Here is a 20,865-nt window from a genome sequence, read left to right as displayed (position 1 = left end):
TGTCTTATAGACTTGTGTATTCTTTTTTTTTTTTTTTTTTAAGATTTTATTTATTTATATGATGGGGACGGGGATGGATCACAAGGCAGGCGGGGTTGCGGGGGAAGCAGGCTCCCTACTGAGCAGAGAGCCCAATGCAGGGCTCGATCCCAGGACCCTGGGATCATGACCTGAGCCGAAGGCAGAGGCTTAACCCACTGAGCCACCTAGGTGCCCCTGGACTTGACTGTTCTTGATATTTGCTATAAATGGAGTTGTATAAGATGTGGCCTTTGTGGCTAGCTTCTTTTACTTAGCATGTTTCCAAGGTTCATCCATGCTGTACCATGTATCAGTACTTACTTCATTCCATTTTGTAGCTGAATAATACTAATTTGTATGGATATATACTATATTTTGTTTATCTTTTATTAATCGATAAACACTTCTGTTGTTTTAGCTCTTTTGGTAAAATGTTATGACTAATACTGCTATGAACATCTATATACAAGTTTTTGTTTGCAAACTGTTTGCAGTTAGTTTGGATGTATACCTAGGAGTGGAATTGCTGGATCATGTTATAATTCAGTTTGACTTTTTAAGAAATCACCAAACTGTTTTCCAATATATTTCAAAAATATATTTATTTATATCTTATTAGTATAGTGAATATGAAGTGGCATCTCATTGTGGTGTTGAATTGCATTTCCCTAATGGCTAGTAATGTGCTTGTTTGGCCATTTGTTATATTCTTTAGCAAAATGTCTTTTTAAGTCCTGCTCATTTTTAAATTAGATTGTCTTTTTGCTGTTCAGTTTTAAGAGTCTTTATATATTCTGGATACTAAATTCTTAGCAAATGTATGATTTGCAAATATTCTCCCATTTTATGGGTCGTCTTTTCACTTTCTTGGTAATACCTTTTGACACACAAAGTTTTAAATTTTGTTGAAGTCTTATTTATCTGTTTTTTTCCTTTTGTTTTGCTTTTGATGTCATAACTAAGAAACCATTGACTATAACCCCTGAATTTTCTTCTAAGAGTCATATAGCTTACTGTTACAGGTCTTTGATCTGTTTTGAGTTCATTTTTGTCTATGCTGTGTGGTAAGAATTCAGCTTCATTCTTTGCATGTGAATAACTAGTTTTCCCACCATTGTTTGTTAGACTATTCTTGCCTAATTGAATAGTCTTAGTACCCCTGTTGAAAATTAATTGACTGAGAGGTACGGATTTATTTCTGGACTCTTAAGTGATATAAATGTCTGTCCTTACACTAGTACCACACTGTTTTATTTACTGTAACTTTGTAGTAGGTTTTGAAATTAGAATATGAGTCCTTCCACTTTGTTCTTCTCATTCAAGATTGTTTTGATTATTAGGGGTCCATTGCAATTTTGTATGAATTTTTATGGCTAGCTTGTCCTTTTTTTCAAAAAAGGTCATTAAAGATTTGATGAATTTGTTCTTGAATAAACATTTTGTTCTTTTTGATGCTGTCATAAATTAAACTTTTTATAAATTATATTTTTGGTTTGTTCATTGCTGAGGTATAGAAATACAACTGCTTTTTGTATGTTGATCTTGTATCATACAACTTTGCTGAATTCATTTATCAGCTCTAATAGGGGTTTTGTGGATTCTTTAGGATTTTCTTTCTTTGAGATAATGACATCCACAAATGTAATAGATTTAATTTTACTTCTTTCCCTCTAATTTAGATACTTTTATTTCTTTTTCTTGCCTAATTCTAGAACTTCCAGTACACTGTCAAATACAAGTGGTAAGAGTAGACATGCTTTTCTTGTTCCTGATCTGAGTTGGATATTAGCTCTTAATTTTTCATAAATTCCTTTGATCATGTTAAGGAAATTCTCTTCCTTATTTATCAGTTATCATGAAAGAGAGTGGGATTTTATCAGATGCTTTTTCTGCTTCAAGATGAGCTGTGGTTTCCTTCCTTCATTTCGATTAATGTGATGTATTACATTGGTACATTTTCTTATGTTGACCCACCTTGTATTCTGGAGATAAAGCGCACTTGGTCATGGTATATAATCCATTTAGTTTACTTGTATTCTGTTGATGATTTTTCCATCCTTATTTGTTAAGGATACTGGTTATAGTTTTCTTTTTGGTGTTTGTGATGCCTATGTCTGTCTTTGGTGTCATGGTAGTTTGGACCTCACAGATGAGTTAGAAAATGTTCCCTCATCTTCTATTTCTTGTGTTCCCTCTTCCATTTGTTGGAAGAGGAAAAATTGCTGTTACTTATTCTTTAAATGTTTGGGTAGAATCTGGTCCTAGACTTTTCTTTGTTGGAAGGGTTTTTTTTTGTTTTGTAAGATTTTATTTACTTGAAAGAGAAAGAGAACATGTGCACAGAGGGAGAGGTGGAGGGAGAGGAGAGAATCCCAAACAGACTCCCCACTGAACATGGAGACCCACATGGGGCTCAGTCCCATGACTCTGAGATGAAACCAAGAGTTGGACTTTCAATCAGCTGAGCTATACAGGTGCCCTTTTGGAAGGTTTTTTATTTTGAGGAGTTTTTAAAAGATTTTATTCATTTATTTAAGAGGGAGCAAAGGCAGAAGGGACCCCAAGATCATGACCTAAGCTGAAGGCAGATGTTTAACCGACGAAGCCACCCATGCGCCCCTCGAAGTTTTTTGATAAGTGATTCAGTTTCTTGTTATAGGTTTTTTTCCTTGGGGGATTTTGTTTGTTTGTTTTAGATTTTCAGGTGTCAGCATGGTAGTTTGTATGTTTCTAGGAATTCATCTAATTCATCTAGAATGCCTATTTTGTTGTCATATGATTGTTCATGGTATTCTCTTACAGTCCTTTTTATTTCTGTAAGGACAATAGGAATGTCCCCAATTTCAGTTTTGATTTTAGTAATGTGAGTCTTTTTTTCTTGGTTATTCTGCTAAAGATTTGTTAGTTTTGTTGATCCTTTAAAAGAATCAACTTTGGTTTTATTGCTTCTCTGTATTCATTGTTTTTCTATTCTATGTTTTATTTATCTCCACTTTAATCTTCATTAATAATCTCCCTCTACTAGCTCTGGGTTTAGTTTGCTCTTCTTTTTATAGTTGCTTAGGTTATAAAATTCGGTTATTGATTTGAGGTACTTTTTTTTTTTTCAATATATATGTTTATAATGATAAATTTCCCTTTGAATACTGATTTCACTGTATCTTTTAAGTTTTTCTGTTATGATACCTTCTTTGACCCATTGGTTGTTTAAAAATGTGTTGATTTTCACATCTTTGAATTCTCCATTTTTTTTTTTTTAAGATTTTATTTACCAGAGAGAGACAGTGAAAGAGGGAACCCAAGCAGGGGGAGTGGGAAAGAAAGAAGCAGGCTTCCCGCTGAGCAGGGAGCCCGATGCAGGACTTGATCCCAGAACCTTGGGATCATGACCTGAGCCGAAGGCAGACCTTAACGACTAAGCCACCCAGGCACCCCTCCTTTTTTTTTTTTTTTTTTAAATGCGTTTATTTTTAAGTAATCTCTGCACCCTACATGAGGGTCAAACCCACAACCCTGAGATCAAGAATTGCATACTTCTCCAAATGAGCCAGCCAGGTGCCCTGTCTCCATATTTCTTTGTTGTTGGTTTCTATTTTTTTAAATATTTTATTTATTCATTTGATAGAGCAAGCAAGTGAGAGAGCACAAGCAGGGGGCACAGCAGAAGGAGAGGGAGAAGCAGGCTCTCCACTTGAACGGGGAGCCGGACGTGGGGCTGGATCCCAGGACCCTGGGATCATGACCTGAGCCAACGGCGAAAGCTAAACCCACTGAGCCACTGAGCCAATCAACTTATTGTTGATTTCTAGTTTTATTCTTGGAGTCTGAAAATATACTTTTCATGATTTTAATCTCTTTAAATTTATTGAGACTTAGTTTTTGACCTAACATATGTTCTCTCCTGGAAAATGTTCCACATGCACTTAAGTGTGTATTCTCTTGTTGTGGAATGGAATGTTCTATAGCAATTAGGTATGGTTGTTTTATAGTATTTTTCAAGTTCTCTATTTCCTTATTGATCGTCTGATTGTCATATCTTTTATTGAAAGTGGGATATTGAAGCTTCCACCTATTATTTTAGAACTGTATTTTTCCCTTTAATTGCGTCAGTTTTTACTTCATATATTTTGAAGCTATATTGTTAGGTATGTAGATGTTTTTAAATGTTATATCTTCTTGAAAAATTGACGCTTTTTGATTTAAAGTCTATTTTTGTCTCATATTAGTATAGCCACTCAGCTCTATTTTGGTTATTATTTACTAGGCATATCATTTCTTCAAACTTTCACTTTCAATCTAGTGTCTTTGGATTTAGAGTGAGGTTTATAGACAGCATATGCAGATATTCCTAGACTTACAATGGGGTTATGTTCCAGTAGACCCATTGTAAGTTGGAAATTTTATAAGTCAACATGGCATTGACTACACCTAACCTGTTGAACATTATATCTTAGCCTAGCCTACATTAAATATGCTCAGTACAGAAGCACTTGGGTGGCTCAGTTAGTTTAAGTGTCTGCCTTTGGCTCAGGTCATGATCCCAGGGTCTTGGGATTGAGCCCTGCGTTGGGCTCCCTGCTCAGTGGGAGTCTGCTTCTCCCTCTCCTTCTGCCCCTTTCCTCCTGCTCATGCTCTGTCTCTCAAATAAATACAATCTTTAAAAAAATGCTTAGAACATTTATATTAGCCTACAGTTGGGTAAAATCATCTAACACTAAGCCTATTTTATAACCAAGTGTTGAATATCACACCTAATTTATTGAATACTATACTGAAAGTGAAAAAATAAAATGGTTGTATAAGCACAAGGATTTTAAGTGTATTATTTGTTTACCCTCATGATTGCATGGCTGACTGGGAGCTGTGACTTACTGTCTCTGCTCAACATCACAAGATTATCATACTGCATATTGCTAGCCCAGGAGAAGAGCAAAATTTAAAATTTGAAGTATGATTTCTACTGGTGCAGATCTCTTTTGCACCACTGTAAAACCAAAAAATCATGTCAAACATTATAAATTAGGGACCAGCTATCATTGAACAGGGCTTTGTTTTTTAAAAATCCTTTCTGCCGGGGCACCTGGGTGGCTCAGTGGTTAAGCCTCTGCCTTCGGCTCAGGTCATGATCTCAGGGTCCTGGGATCGAGTCCCACATCGGGCTCTCTGCTCTGCGGGGAGCCTGCTTCCTCCTCTCTCTCTCTCTCTCTCTCTCTGCTTGCCTCTCTGCCCACTTGTGATCTCTCTCTGTCAAATAAATAAAATCTTTAAAAAAAAAAAATCCTTTCTGCCAGTCTCTGCCTTTTGATTACGGAATTTAATTCATTTACATTTCAAGTTGTTTGCTTGTTTGTGTGTTTGTTTTTAAAGATTTTATTTATTTGAGGGGTGCCTGGGTGGCTCAGTGGTTTAAAGCCTCTGCTTTCGGCTCAGGTTATGGTCTCAGGGTCCTGGGATCGAGCCCTGCATTGGGCTCTCTGCTTAGCAGGGAGCCTGCCTCCCCACCTCTCTGCTGCCTCTCTGCCTACTTGTGATCTCTGTTAAATAAATAAAATATATTTTTTTAATATTTTATTTATTTGAGAGAGAACAAGAGAGAGATCTGTTATTTCCTTAGTTCTTGCTCTGAGGGTTACAGTTAACTCCTTAAATTTACAACAGTCTAGTTTGAATTAATATAAACTTTAGTAGTGTACAGAAACTGTTCCTAGAACAGCTCTGTTCCTTTCTCTTTGTTATTGTCACACTTTACAGCTTTATACATTGTGTGCCTATTAATGTAGATTTGTAATTATTTTATACATTTGAGTTTTGAACCTTGTACAGGAAAAAAGTTATAAATCAAAAATACTATAATATTAGCTTTTATATTTACCTGTGTAGCTACCTTTAGCAGAGTTCTTTATTTCTTTGTATGACTTTAAGTTACTGTGCAGCATCCTTTCCTTTCAGCTGATGGACTTTAGCATTTCTTGTAAGGAAGGTCTAGTAGCAGCAAACTCAGTTTGTTTGTTCATTTGTTTGTTTTTTTAATATGAGAGTTCCTGGATATAAAATTCTTGATTGGAAGTTTTTTCTTTCAGCCCTTTAAATATGTCATCCCACTGCCTTTTGGCATGCATGGCTTCTAATTAGAAATCAGCTCTTAGTCTTATTGAAGAGCCCTACTGTGTGGTGAGTTGCTTCTCTTTTCCTGCTTTCAGTACTTGTCATAATTAACTTTCAACTCTTAGATTTAAATGTGTCTTAATGTGGATCTCAAGTTTGTCATAGCTGGAGTTTGTTGAGCTGCTTGGGTGTTAGATTTGTGTCTTTTATCAGAATTAGGAAGTTTTCAACCATTTCTTCAAAGGTTCTTTCTCTTTTTCCCCCTCTCCTTGTGGCCCTTTGCTGCTTGTATAATGGTGCACTTGATGGTATCCCACAGTAGGCTTTCTTCATATTTCTTCATTCCTTTTTCTTGCTGCTGTTCTACAAAGTAGTTAATCTCAACTGACATACTTTCAAGTTTGTGGATTCTTTTTTCTGCCTGCTCAAATCTCTTAAACGCCTCCAGTGAATTGTTTCAGTTACTGTACTTTTCAGCTCCAGAATTTTTGCTTGCTTCTTTTCCATAATTTCTATCTCTTTATTATAGTCTCTATTTGATAAGACATTACTGTTCTGTTCTCTTCTCCCACCCCCTGCCCCTATGGTCTCCTTTAGCTATTTGAGCATATTTAAAAGAGTTGATTTAGAGGCACCTGGGTGGCTCAGTCAGTGAAGTGTCTGCCTTCCGCTCAGGTCATGATCTCAGGGTCCTGGGATCAAGCCCACTGTCAGGGCTTCCTGATCAGAGGGAGCCTGCTTTTCCTCTCTCTGTGGCTCCCCCTGCTTATGCTCTCTCCTTCTCTCTCAAATAAATAAATAAAATCTTTTTTTAAAAAATGAAATGAAACAGTTTATTTAAAATCTTCCATCTAGTAAATTCAATGTCTGGGATTTCTCAACAATTTATGGGATTTCTTTTTTTCCTATGAATGGGCCGTGTATCTTTTTTTTTTCATGCCTCATAAACTTTGTTGAATTTGGGGCATTTTTTTTATTGTTGTTTGACAGTTTTTTGGTTTTTTTTTCCCCCACCATACCAATTATAACCTCCAGGTTTCTTTTATTTCTTCTTTTTCTTCTGACCCTTGACTTTTTTTTTTTTTTTAAGATTTTATTTATTTATTTGACAGAGATCACAAGCAGGCAGGAGGCAGGCAGGCAGAGACAGAGGGGGAAGCAGACTCCCTGCCAAGCAGAGAGCCCGATGTGGGGCTTGATCCCAGGACCACGAGATCATGACCCAAGCCGAAGGCAGAGGCTTTAACCCACTGAGACACCCAGGCGCCCCTGACCCTTGACTTTTTGTTCACATTTTTAAGAATGTGACACTGAAAAGCTACTTAGATGTGCATATATATTTTTTTCTTTTTTCCCCAAGTAGGCTCAGTGCCCAGCATGGAACCCCTCAATGCCCAGCATGGAACCCCACACTGTGCTTGAACTCAAAACCCTGAGATCAAGAGTCAGATGTTTAATTAACTGAACCACCCAGTGCCTGTGGGCATACATATTATGATTTAAAGTCCCCATTCATAGAATGATTAGATATGGGCACTTGAAGAGGGAACCCTCAAATGTCAACATATATAATTTTTCACTCTTTGTGTTTTTTACTCTTCGATTGCCAGTGTTCTGGTAGTGTTCTGAACACTGGAAAGGGAGGGTAGGATTCTCATTGTTAACTATACATACCTTCATTTGATCATCTTGTTTTTTGTGTGTGTATTTTACATTTTAATTTTTTAAATTACGTTTTTAATTGAAGAATAGTTGACCTTAGTTTCAGGTATATAACATAGTGATTTGGCATGTACGTACAATATGGAGTGCTCGTTGTGGTAAGTGTAGTTATCATCTGTCACTATATAAAGTTATTTAAAACATTATTGACTATATTCTGTATGCTGCAGTTTATATCCCTGTGACTAGAGGTTTGTACCTCTTTATCTCCTTGAACCCTTTGATCCCTTTGTTTTAAATGTATCACTTGTTTGAGAATCCAGAGCCACTTTGGCTCATCCTTTCCAGAAAAGCAAGGGACTTTTTGCCACTTGTTCTAGTTTTAAGCCTACCTGAGTACCTCTGACTTTCAGAGTCTTAGGTTTTACCAAATGAGCTAGCTTAGCTACTTGACTTTAAAGTTATTTCTTTGGTACTTCCAGTTCTTCAGCCTGAAGTACAAATTAGCTTCTCGTTGGCTTTTCTCTTAGCAATCTGCTGTTTAAGTTTCTTTTGCTTTACTGAATCAGGTACCAGCCATCTGTCTTACTTTTCAAAAATTTAAAAATATTAACATCTCTTTAATATTAAAACCATCCTCTATTCTTTTTTTCTTGTGGGTATATATCATTTTTATTCCTTTATTCTCATTTACAGGGATTTCAGGAGGAAGAGAGATTAACTAACACGTTATTCAATCTGCCCTGTTTAAAAAGGACTTTCTAAACTTAAACACAGTATAGGACATCACAGAGGAAAAAGATTTGATCACTGGGGAAAAATGTGACAATTATGCATAACAAAAGCAAGATTATTAAAAAGCATATAGCAGTCTGGAATATATTTAACAAATATGACACAGGGTAATATTAACTCCTGGTATATGAAGAATTCAAATATAAATATATATAAGAAAATACTAGCGGCAGCAGCTCTTTCTGCCCACGGATCCGTGCTGTAATAAAATCGTCTTTTTTTGCACCAAAGAAAGATAACACTGGCCCCTGAAAGGTAAATGGGCCAAGAATACAAAGAGGCATTTCACAATTACACACAAATCCCTCATTTTCAGTATCACTAATAGATAAAAAATATATACTAAAACAAGTTTTTTTCTTTTTGGGGGGGGTTTGGGGAGGGACAGAGTGAGAGAAAGAATCTTAAGCAGTCTTCCCACCCAGCGTGGAGCCTGATGGAGGGGGGACTATCAGAACCCTAAGATCTTGACCTGAACTGAAATCAGGAGTTGGGTGCTTAAGTGACTGAGCTACCCAGGCGCCCCAAGTTTTTCGTTTTTTTAACTCAAGTAGAAATGCGTGTTTGTTTGTATACAGATGAAAATGTGGAAAGATAGACATTTTCCTAGACTACAAATGTCAGAGTAAATTGGAATAGGTGTGAACAAAAAGTTTTGAGGTATGCTTAACTGTCATTTGACTTCTAAAATCTTCTTACAAAGCAGAATTTTTCTTAAGCAAATATTCCAAACTGTGGACAAAAATATGTGCAGAAGGGGGCGCCTGGGTGGCTTAGTCGGTTAAGCATCTGACTCTTGGTTATGGCTCAGGTCATGATCTCAGGGTTGTGAGATCCAGCCCCGCTTGGGGCTCCATGCTCAGCACTGAGTCCACTTGAGATTCTCTCCATCTTCCTCTGCCCCTCCCCCACCTCTGCTCACACATGCCACCCCCTGTGCACACACACTCTCTCTGAAATAATAAAGTCTTAAAAATATGTGTGTGTGTGTATGCAGAAATGATACCATCTTATTTTGAATATTATGGAATAACTAACATTTATTATGCCTTTTCCATGTGCTGCATGAACTGAGTCGAAAGTATTTTGCATGCATTAATACCATTTCATCCTCACAACAACCTTATGAGATATAAATACTGTTTTTATCTTTGAAAACACTGAGGCTAGATAGCGAATGAGCTAGGTCGAGCCCCAAATCTCATAAAAAAATGTTTTTCTCTTAACTATCATGCTCACTGAATAAAGATTGTGGTAAATAATGATTCAATGATTTAAAAATCTAAATATCCAACTACAGTAAAATAGCCAATTTAGCAGACCTTGGTACTTTTGTAAGAGCAATATGTAATCATTAAAAAATCATGTTCTAAAAAAAAAAAATCATGTTCTATGGGGGCTGTTGGGTGACTCAGTCAGTTGGGCGTCCAACTCACTCAGGTCATGAGTTCAAGCCCCACTCTGGGCTCCATGGCTGTGGTGCCTACTTTAAAAAATAATAAAATAAAAGTACATAAGTAAAAATCATGTTCTAGAAGAATATTTAATGATATAAGAAAATACTTGTGATTAGACAAAGGAGAAAATTTCACTATATTTTTAAACTATTTTTTTAAACTTACAGTGGATGGAAATACATAAAAATATTGTTTAAATTCTTGTTTCTAAGTGATTACAATTTCTTATGCTTTTTGTTTTCCAAATTTTAAAAGTGTATAATTTAAATCAGATTTAATGTTCTAGTAGTCATTTCATTTATTAATTTAATGCTTAATGATGTGGAAATGCTTATATTTCTGGGGAAAAGGCCACTTGTGAAGTTACACATGTAGTCTAGTTTTAGCTAGATATTTATTTTGTGAAAATATATTGGGTGGGGGGACACGTGGGTGGCTCAGATGGTTAAGTGTCTGCCTTTGGCTCAGGTCACCATCTCAAGGTCCTGAGATCGAGCCCCTCATTGGGCTCCCTGCTCAGCAAGGTATCTGCTTCTCCCTCTGCCTCTGCTGCTCCCCTTGCTCCTGCTCTCTCTCTCTCCCTCTCAAATGAATAAATAAAATATTTTTAAAAAAGGAAATATATTGAATGGAAATGTGCAGAAATGCTAATCATGATACTGTCCCATGGAGATGTGATTGAGAATGAGCTTTTCCCTTGTTATTATTCAGTACTTATTCCTGTATCTTCAAATTTTTCTAGTACAAATATGTGTTTTTGTCATCAGAAGAATTTATTATTTTAAAACTTAGAGAAAACACATCTTTCCTTTTTTTCTGTTATCTTTAGACATTTGAAGACAGTGATTTGTTCCACTTGATTGGTGTTATCTGTGGATTAGCAATTTATAATTTTACTATTGTGGACCTCCATTTTCCTTTGGCTTTGTATAAGAAACTGCTAAAAAAGAAGCCATCCTTGGATGATTTGAAGGAACTAGTACCTGATGTTGGAAGGTTAGTTACAAAAAATGACAAGGGTTTTAATAGGGAACGGGAAATGAAAGCTTTCTTTCCTTTTAGGAATAATTGTATTTTGTTCTTGTTCAATTTCTAAAACAAACAAAAGCCCTTCTGATATTGGAGAACTCTTTGTGTTACCCAGATCCAAAATTTTCTGCTGAAAGACTTGTATGTATAAAACCATTTGCTAAATTTTTAGTAATTTAACAGTGTTTTGCAAATATCAGATAATAAACTTAGGAAGGTAATGTTTCCTGAGAGTAGTTAAATGATTTATTTGGACTTTTGATTTACCTTCATTCCTAGCTGGAATATGTAAAGTTTCTTTTTATTTATTACATAAAATGGAAAAAAATTGTATATAAGTAAGAACAAATGTTGAAAATGGGTGGATACATGGCCTTTGTATTCAGAAGAAGAGATAAAGACCTTAGAGTGATTTTTTTTTTCCCCCTTTGGAATTGTTCATTAGGTAGCCATTGTATATTTACCATCTGAACAAATATAAAAGTACAGATTAATTAAAGAATTTTTTCAAGAATGAATGAGAAATATGTATTTATTCATAACCAAAATAGTCAAAATACCCAATAAGAAACGTGTATTATTTTGCAGAAGCATGCAGCAGTTACTGGATTATCCAGAAGATGATGTTGAGGAAACATTTTGTCTTAATTTTACGGTAAGATGGAAAGACAGAATAGCCTGATTATTCATCATCCCTTTTATTTAACAGCTGTGCCTTACAGGTTTTGGGTTGTCTTTTTTTTTTTTTTTTTTTTTTTTTTTTTTTTGGATGGGTGGAATTCTTAACCCATTTTAGCTAACATTTATTGAGCATTAACTATATGCTAGTCACAGTACGTACATTATTTCATTTAATCCTCATAACAGTCCTATGAGATTAGTATTATTATCCTTATTTTACAGATGAAGAAAACTGAAAACAATCATTACATGTCAGAAATAATATTTATACCCAGGCCTGTGACTTCAGAGCCTAGTGCTCTATCATTATGCTAAAGATCCTTTACAAATACAAGAGGACCTCTTTATTCAAGTATTCATTTTTGAGTCTACAATTATAAGAGTGTTTAGAGAAGCAAAGGTTATTATACTTAGAATATTCAGTAATAAACTTACCACTTACAAGATCAATTCCTGCTCAGACATCCCTTTCTGCTTCACACTAGTATTTGTCCTTGACCATTTGTCTTACTTTTGAAATGACATACCACAGTAAAAATGCAAATATGTTGGAATGTTATTTGGAAAATGAAATTGCAAATCAAAGATACAGAATTTTGTTAATTCAGTGAAAGGGATGGTGGATAACTTACCCATCCAAATGCAAAGCCATTGACAAACAAGGATCTGGCAGAAGTAGACAGTTGACAAGAAAAAATAAGCAAGGATTATGAGAAGGGACTTCAGAATGAAATGATCTGAATATTAAAATTAAACTCTTGGGAAAATAGTAAAACCTTTGGTTTTCTTTGTTTTTCTTTTCATTTTAAAAACTTAGTATATTTGTTTTCTCCCCCAAATAGTCTTCTTTATGATATTGAGGTTAAATCTGCCAGACTCTGGATTCTGCTATCACACAATTTTACCAGAAATACTATGTGCCCCCTCAAAAAATTTTACCCATTTTTTCATCATTTTAAGAATTGGCACATAGTACAGTTGGAAGAAAATTTGGTAGATTTAAGATGAAATAAATGAATTTATTTTAAGAGTTTCTTTCCCCCAAGGATAAAGGTCCTCCTTGGACTTTTTCTGTTTACTATGAAATTTTTAGTTCCCCATTTCAACTGAATGGTTGGTTTTCCATTGGTTTACTTCTTCAACTCAGTGTCACTTATAGCAGTATCAATTATCTTTAAACCTTTATTGATTTTCTCATTGGGCTGATACATTGGGTTCCAAACAATGTAATTTCTAATTTATCAGTCACCAAGTTTGTGAATGTTTAGTATATTCAAGAACTATGGTAATTTAAACATGCCTTTCCACTGCCATTTCTTCCCCAGAAATTTTTAGTGGCTCTTCATTGCTTGCATAGTAATAGCTCTATAATGGGCTTCAAAAAAATTTGTAAATATGACTTTCATTCTAACCTACGTTGTCCCTCTGTTCATACTGAGTTTTATCACGTCACACATATTCTCTCACGTACCTTATCCTCCTATTTTTTAGGGCCCTACATTTTCAGAACTTGGTATTTACTCTCCTATGTATCCTATCCAGTGTCTGTGCTCAGTCAGAAATCCTTTCCCCTCTCAACCTCTAGAGAGCCGACTCATCTTCCTAGGTTCTTTTCAGATGACGTTTCCTCCTTGAGGTCTTTCATACTTCCTCCACCTAGAAGTGAGTGTGCTTTCTTCTGTGGTCTGATAGCAATTTGTTCATGTCTCTATTACGGCATTTATTTTATTATACAAAGTTGTTTACATAACACATTTCTCCTCTTTAAGGGATAATATACTCCACAGCAGGGATTTGTTCATCTTTTATCATCCCACTACGACCACAGTGTTTTCTAGATAGCAGGTACTAAAAAAAAAAAATATGTTCTAATAGAAGAGGGCAATATTCCAAAAAGAGGGACTAGAAAGAAAAAATGCAAAGGTGGGAATGGTAATATTAATAGGAAAATTAGCAGACTAGTAAGGGAAATAAAAAGTTTCAAAATAATTGACTGTCTTTATAAATCCAATTAATAGCATACTAGAAAAATCACCTGTGATCAAGAATGCAAACAAGGTAGATATTAGGAATACATACATAGTAGTGGTTGTCATGTGAGAGGAATGCAAAGCTGGTCTGGGCTACATACATTTTGACACTTAGATTCTGTCATGTGTACAAAGAAAACATCCTTTCTAATATAGTGATTGTTCTAAAAAAGGTTTACATATAATAAATACTCAGTTTCCTGTTGTTAACTAACCAAACACTTGATAATTTGTAACTAATTAGTCACAGTAGGATTTTACACTACTACTGAGGATGAAAATTTCTAGTTATGGCTTTATGCAGAATTCACAAATAAGCTTATGGTAGTAGCAGAATTTTACCTCAGCTTTGTTCTTATATTTAATGAGAGAAAGGTAGAATATAATAATAGGTTATTAAAATCTAATAAGTTTTGAGTCTGACATTGACTTTTTTTAAAAATTTAAATTAATAGATCACAGTTGAAAACTTTGGTGCAACAGAAGTGAAAGAGCTGGTTCTAAATGGTGCAGACACAGCTGTTAACAAACAAAATCGGTAAGTGAATTATAGCAGCATCAGTGGTAGTAATAAGATTCCATAGGCATTTTTCTTCTGTATATAGAAACATGTCACAACCTTAAGTTTTTACTCAGATAAAACTTACTTTTTGAATGGTTAGTAAGGAAGTAATAGCCTTTTGCTTCTGAAATCCCTTTAAGACATTACTAAAGTTTGGGATAAAAAGATCATAAACAAGCAAAACAAGGAGAAGGGAGAGGGGACAACCACAAACTCATTTTTGAAATCTAGAAAACAGGGTAACTAACTTTAGCCAAACAGAGAAAGCTGCAGCATAAGATGGACTGGGAGGAGCAAAGAAGACAGCCAGTTTATGTTGCCAAAGTCTTGGGCATTGAGAATAAAAAATGTTAGAAGGTATATGGAGTTTAGGGAAATGCTGGAGACAGAAAGATTGCTGTTGTAAAAACAAAACCCCATTTTAATTAGTACAGTAGCCTGGCAACTTCACCTTTCCAGTCTGGGCAGATGGTTGAAAATTTATCTTCTGGGGAGATTGAACTAAAGGGACTTTGGATATGCTGGTGGGTGGGCGGGGAGACGACTTTGGATTTGCGTACAGTTAGGCACAGGGTGGGTAAAAGACAGAACTGAAAACAAGTAGATTGATTTACACACCCCCCCTTGGCACTGTATATTGGAGGATTTTTTAGATAAACTGCCTCACTTTTAAATATGAATGGATAGCCAAAGATTGGTAGCCCTTTAAGGAAAAACCAAAACAGTTGAGAAGAACGCGAAAGAAAGAGAAACAATGCAGGATGAAGAACAGAACTTCAAAAGAAACTGAAATCAGTATTCTTATCTATATGGATTAAAAATTATTCACTTTTAAGTATCAAAAATTCAATTAAAAATTGGAAAAAAGATCACTGAAAGAAATTTGAAGAAATGGTATCAAAAAACTTGCAGAATTGAATGACATACCTTAAAAGACATGCCTTTAAAATTGAAAGCATCAAGGGGTGCCTGGGTGGCTCACTGGGTTAATAAGCCTCTGCCTTTGGCTCAGGTTATGATTTCAGAATCCTGGGATTGAGCCCTGCATCAGGCTCTCTGCTCAGCAGGGAGCTTGCTTCCCCCTCTCTCTCTGCCAGCCTGTCTGCCTCCTTGTGATTCTTCTTTCTGTGTCAAATAAATAAAATCTTAAAAAAAAAAAAAATTGAAAGCATCAAAAGAGTTGGGGGTGGGGAGACATACCAAGGCAAAATAGAATTTCAAAATCCCCAGGGGAAAAAAGGATCCTAAAACCTTCCAGGAAAAAAAAAAAGTATGCCATATACAGAGAATTAAGAATCAGAATAACATCAAATGTCTAAAGAATGACACTGAAGCTAGGAGATCAAAATTCTGGGAAAAAGTACTTTTTAACTTCAAATTCTGTATCTGTTAAGTATGTCAGTGTATATTAAAACATCTTCCTGCATCCAGAGTCTCAGATACCTACTTCCAGTGCAGTTTTCACAAGAAGTTACAGGAGAATGTATTCTACCAAACAAGGAATTAAACCAAGAAGGAGAAAGAGACATGATCCAAAAAAAAAAAAAAAAAAAAAAAAACCCACATAGGATCCAATATAGAAGAGAGGCAAAGAGGATTCCTTCTGCAGGAACAGCAATGTGTAGGTTTAGGAAGAGCAACCAAAGTGGGTGAAATCAAGAGGATGGAAGGCTCCAGAAGAAAAATACAACTGACGCTCCCTTATGTGATGCTTCCTAGAGTTGAATGAGTCTAAAGGAGGTTAACATTTCTGTTGAAGTTAGAGATGAAGTAGCAAATTAGGGAAGCAGAAGTTCTTTTTAAGAAAAGGCAGGTAGCCCTCAAATACTCTAGCTTAATTCTAAATAATATTTATAATCATAAAAATACTAACTTTGGTGAATAATGAACCAAAATTGTTATAATGGGAGCTTTGGGGGAAACAAAGTGAGAATGGGCCAAGTAAATGTAAATCTTCGCCTTCCAACAGTAGATAATCAGTTCATTAGATTATATTTTAAATTGAAAATTAAGGAATAACAATAAAATTAGGTGGTTGAAGTTTGAAGGTAAATATCAGAACGGATAGCAAAAAGTTAAGAATTTGCCTTCGAGTATCTGAAATTTCTAAATGTGCAAGACAAAATTGGTTCATTCTCTACTGTGTTAAAATTCCTTAGAGCTAGCTTATTGGCTGTTGCAAGGGACTTTATCCAAATGGTTATAATCTTGGTTCTGCTACTTCGAAGCTGTGTAACTGTAGGAATGTCTCCATGCCTCAGTCTCCTTTTCTGTAGAATGTGATGTTAAATTCTACCTATTTCATGAGGCTATTTTGAGGATTAAATGAGGCAATAATTCTAAGATGTTCAGAGTAGTGCCTAGCACATGTACGTGCTCAGTAAATGTTGGCTGTTAGGAGTATTACTATTTGACATTTTAAACTGTGCATATGTCTTACTTTAATTAAAAATAAAGCTGTTTTTAAAATAATGTGAAAAAATTTAGGTTTTTCTAACCTTTCTTTTAAAAAAATGGTTTTGAAAAACTTTGTGACTTAGATAGGTTTATTCCTGCTTTTAAAGATCTTGTTTAGTTTTTTTAATCTAGTTTAGAAACAATTTAAAGAATTTTATCTTTGTATTATCTTTGTATTACCATTCCTACTTAGATAATAAAAGTGTTGAAGATAAAAATCTTAGCACATAAAATAATTTAGCCTTTTGTGTTTAAGGCCTTTAACTGGTACAGATAAATTTCACTTTCCAATTAGATGAATTATAAAATTATGCATTACAAAATTACCTGCTGCTTTTCACCAGAGACTAATAGCATATGCTATTGATTTTTCCTTAGGCCCACCCAATTTTATATTACAGTGGCCTCTTTTAACTTTTTTTTCCTCTTTTTAAATTCACTTTGGGGCGCCTGGGTGGCTCAGTTGGTTAAGCAACTGCCTTCAGCTCAGGTCATGATCCTGGAGACTCGATCAGGATTGAATCCTGCATTGGGCTCCCTGCTTGGCAGGGAATCTGCTTCTCCCTTAAACCCTCCTTTCTCATGCTCGCTCTCTCTCAAATAAGTAAAAAATAAATAAAATAAATTCACTTTGGAATTATTTTATAATAATTTTATAATTTGCTAAGATAACTGAATTTGCCAGTATTCCCATTTGTAGAATTATCCTTTTTAATTTGGAAGACAGGAGTAAAAAATACTGAAATCATCTGGTACCCTTTCTCATTATTTGTTTGATTAGATAGTTGCATAAAATATTTGTGGCTAACAGAACAAATTGAATAAACTGTAGTGCTAAGTATTAGGTAAAGAGGACTTTTTTTTTTTTTTTAATAGTTTCCTTGCAGGAGAAAGCATCAGAAGTGTTTATGTGTGTATGGGTACATGCACATAGTTTTTAAAAGAAAACTGTCCTTGTAATCTTTAATGATTATCCTAAAAGAGTGCTTAATAACCCTTTTGGTATTTAGTTTTTAAAATAAATTTTATTGGGACACCTGGCTTGCCTAGTAAGTAGAGCACGTGACTCTCAATCTCTGGCTCATGAGTTTAAGCCCCACATCAGACACAGAGCCTACTTTTAAAAAAAAAAACCAACAAAATTTTGTTTTCAGATCCTTGAACCCTGAGGAAAAGCAGACTGTTGTTTGCTAATTGTCTGGATCCCAAAGCTCTCATTTTTTTAATCACCTGATATTTTTAACAGATGAATCTTTTTAGGGGTACATGTGGAGTGGTGCATCTAAATCTCAACAGTTCGTGAGTCCTGAAAAAGTATTTTGGGAGCGCCTGGGTGGCTCAGTCATTAAGTGACTGCCTTTGGCTCAGGTCATGATCCCAGGGTCCTGGGATCAAGCCCCACATCGGGTTCCTTGCTCAGTGTGAAGCCTCTCACACTCCCCTTGCTTGTGTTCCCTCTCTCACTATGCCTCTCTCTGTCAAATAAATAAAATCTTAAAAAAAAATTATTTTGATAGACATTTGTGTCATCATTCTTCCCATTAGGAAATAACATTTTACCTCGGAATAGCCTCATTTATATTAGGCTATGAATGATAGATTAAGTCTACATGCATCCTAGATAATACTGGATTTTTGTAAAGAAAGAAGAATTAACTTGTCTGCAAAGACTTTGTCCCCTTAGAATCCTAGTCATACTTTTTCAGTTTAAGTAACAACTGTACAGGAGTACTCAAACTTTTAACGAGACTACGTATCTATTCTCCATAAAAAAGATTTTTATATTCTTTGCCATGTGTGCCTTTTCATTTCTAGGCAGGAGTTTGTTGATGCTTATGTGGATTACATATTCAATAAATCAGTGGCTTCCTTGTTTGATGCTTTCCATGCGGGCTTCCATAAGGTCTGTGGAGGAAAAGTTCTTCAACTCTTCCAGCCAAATGAACTACAAGCAATGGTTATTGGAAATACAAATTATGATTGGAAGGAACTGGAAAAGGTAGGAGAAAACAAATCTATGAATTATGTTAACAGAAAAGCAAAAGGAAAATATGGCTTATTGATGGAAAAATTGCCCTCTCACTGTTTTCCATTTTACACTAGTACTGTCCTATTTACAGGAAAACACTGTACCCTTCTTCCTCCACAATTAATGAATTTTACTTATAAATGAATTAGATAGCATTTTTGTATTTGGGGTAGTGATAGTTTTTGTATGGAAAAATGTCATTTATGACAGAGGTCAGATGGAAGTCCAGCTAAACTGAGTTTTCATTCTGCCCAATCATAGGAAAACCATTATGAAAAGCACTCACATTGCTTAAGATCGTTTTTTTTCCTGATTAGTCGCAATGTTAAATTTTTTAGCAGAGAGTAAATAATATTCATGATCTTCATCACTAGTGCCTTAACCAATAAAGGGATCTTTAGGAAGAAGATTAGGAATTTTTAAACAACTTTTTTCCTTTTCCTTCTTTGTACAAAGAATTCTCAGATATTTCTTCAGATAAACATTGAATAAAAAGTGCTAGGCTAGATCAGCTTTGAGAAAGATGTATGCAAGTTTGACTTACAAGTTTTTCCATCTTTGTTCTGTACCCCTGAAGCAAATAATACATTATATGTGAATTTTTAAAAATTCAACACACACACAAAAATAATTTTCTCTTATTTGTAATCTAGAAAACACCTGATACAATTCTTGCAGTAAGACTTTGATATGGGGCACCTGGGTGGCTCAGTCCGTTAGGCTTCCCGCCTTTGGCTCAGGGTCATAATCCTGGGGTCCTGGGATTGATCCCTACGTTGGGCTCCCTACTGCTCCCACTCCCTCACCCTGTGCCCCTGCTCCTGTTCTGTATCTTTCTCACTTACTCTCTCAAATAATTTTTAAAAAGTTTGATACATAACGACAGCTGTTAAGTTAGCTAACATCACAAAATACAGTAAGTCTAATGATACAGGGCATTGGGAACTTTCATACATTGCTGGTGGGAATACAGATGGTATGGCCACTTTGGAAACAGTTTGGCATTTTCTTATAAAGTCAAATATGCACTTACCACATGAGCTAGCAGTTCTACTCTAAGGTATTAAGTTATGTTCATACAAAAATCTATAAACAAGAGGGTACGGGGCATTATTGTTTAATGGGTATTGAGTTTCAGTTTAGCCAGATGAAGAGTTCTGGAGATGGATGGTGGTGATGGTTGCGTAACAGCGTGAATGTACTTAACGCCACCAAACTGTACACTTAAAAAGGGTTAAGATGGTGAACTTCGTTATAGGTATTTTACCAGTTTTTTTTTTTATTGTGTTTTTAAAAACCTGCAAACATGTCAAAAACTATAAACAACCCCAGATGTCCTTCAGTGGGTGAATAGATAAACCAGCCTAGGGTATATCCATACAGTAGAATACTAAGCAATGAAAAGGGATACATTCCTGATACATGCGACATTTGGGATGACTCAGAGTCCTTACGCAGTGTGAAGAAGGATTATATACTGTGTGATTCCATGTACATGACATTTTTGAAGAGACAAAAATATGGTGAAGTGGGCTGGCGGGAGTGGGTATGTGACAGGAGAGGGTAGCACTAAAGAGTTCTTTGGGGTGATGAGTGTTCCGTGTCCTGATTGTGGTGGTAGGTACACGAGTTGATACATGTGCTTAAAACTCACAGAACAATACACACACCAGAAAAGGCCAGTTTTACCCTTTAATAATTCAGGGAATACGTTTTTTTAAATTCAAAAATAATTAGGACTTCTAGTTAGTTAAACATACTAGAATAAACCTGTTTTTTCTCTGCTCCTTTCCAGAATCTCACTAGAATGACAATAAAGGAATAAAAATAGAAATACACAGAGAAAATATAAAAATACCATTAACAAGAGAAAAAAGAAGTTTTTGAAGACAGAAAATGCATGGATGGATGAGTTGATGAGTGACTAGAACAAAGAAAATTGAATTCTAAGCCTCTTGAGGGGCAGGGTTTTTAAGAGGCAACCCATTTCACACCCTAGAATTTCTAAAAGGCTCAGAAATTGGTACATCATGTTAT

General features: G+C 35.4%; 1 protein-coding gene across 3 annotated transcripts in view; it reads left to right on the top strand.

The window, feature by feature from the left end:
• The window catches only part of LOC111144758 (HECT and RLD domain containing E3 ubiquitin protein ligase 4), a 122,997-nt gene that overhangs the window by 97,124 nt on the left and 5,008 nt on the right, over positions 1–20,865 (top strand). For all 3 annotated transcript variants that reach the window (XM_022499201.1, XM_022499200.1, XM_022499202.1), the window contains 4 exons: positions 10,870–11,036; positions 11,658–11,724; positions 14,236–14,318; positions 18,615–18,798. In XM_022499201.1, coding sequence (XP_022354909.1) covers positions 10,870–11,036; positions 11,658–11,724; positions 14,236–14,318; positions 18,615–18,798 — 501 coding nt within the window. The remainder of the gene's footprint in view (positions 1–10,869; positions 11,037–11,657; positions 11,725–14,235; positions 14,319–18,614; positions 18,799–20,865) is intronic.

The sequence above is a fragment of the Enhydra lutris genome, unplaced genomic scaffold (genome assembly GCF_002288905.1).
Source record: "Enhydra lutris kenyoni isolate GAN:26980312 unplaced genomic scaffold, ASM228890v2 scaffoldscaffold12, whole genome shotgun sequence".
Classification (NCBI taxonomy): Eukaryota; Metazoa; Chordata; class Mammalia; order Carnivora; family Mustelidae; genus Enhydra; species Enhydra lutris.
The sequence above is the reverse complement of the archived record's forward strand: the minus strand, read 5'-3'. Positions and strand labels throughout refer to the sequence as shown.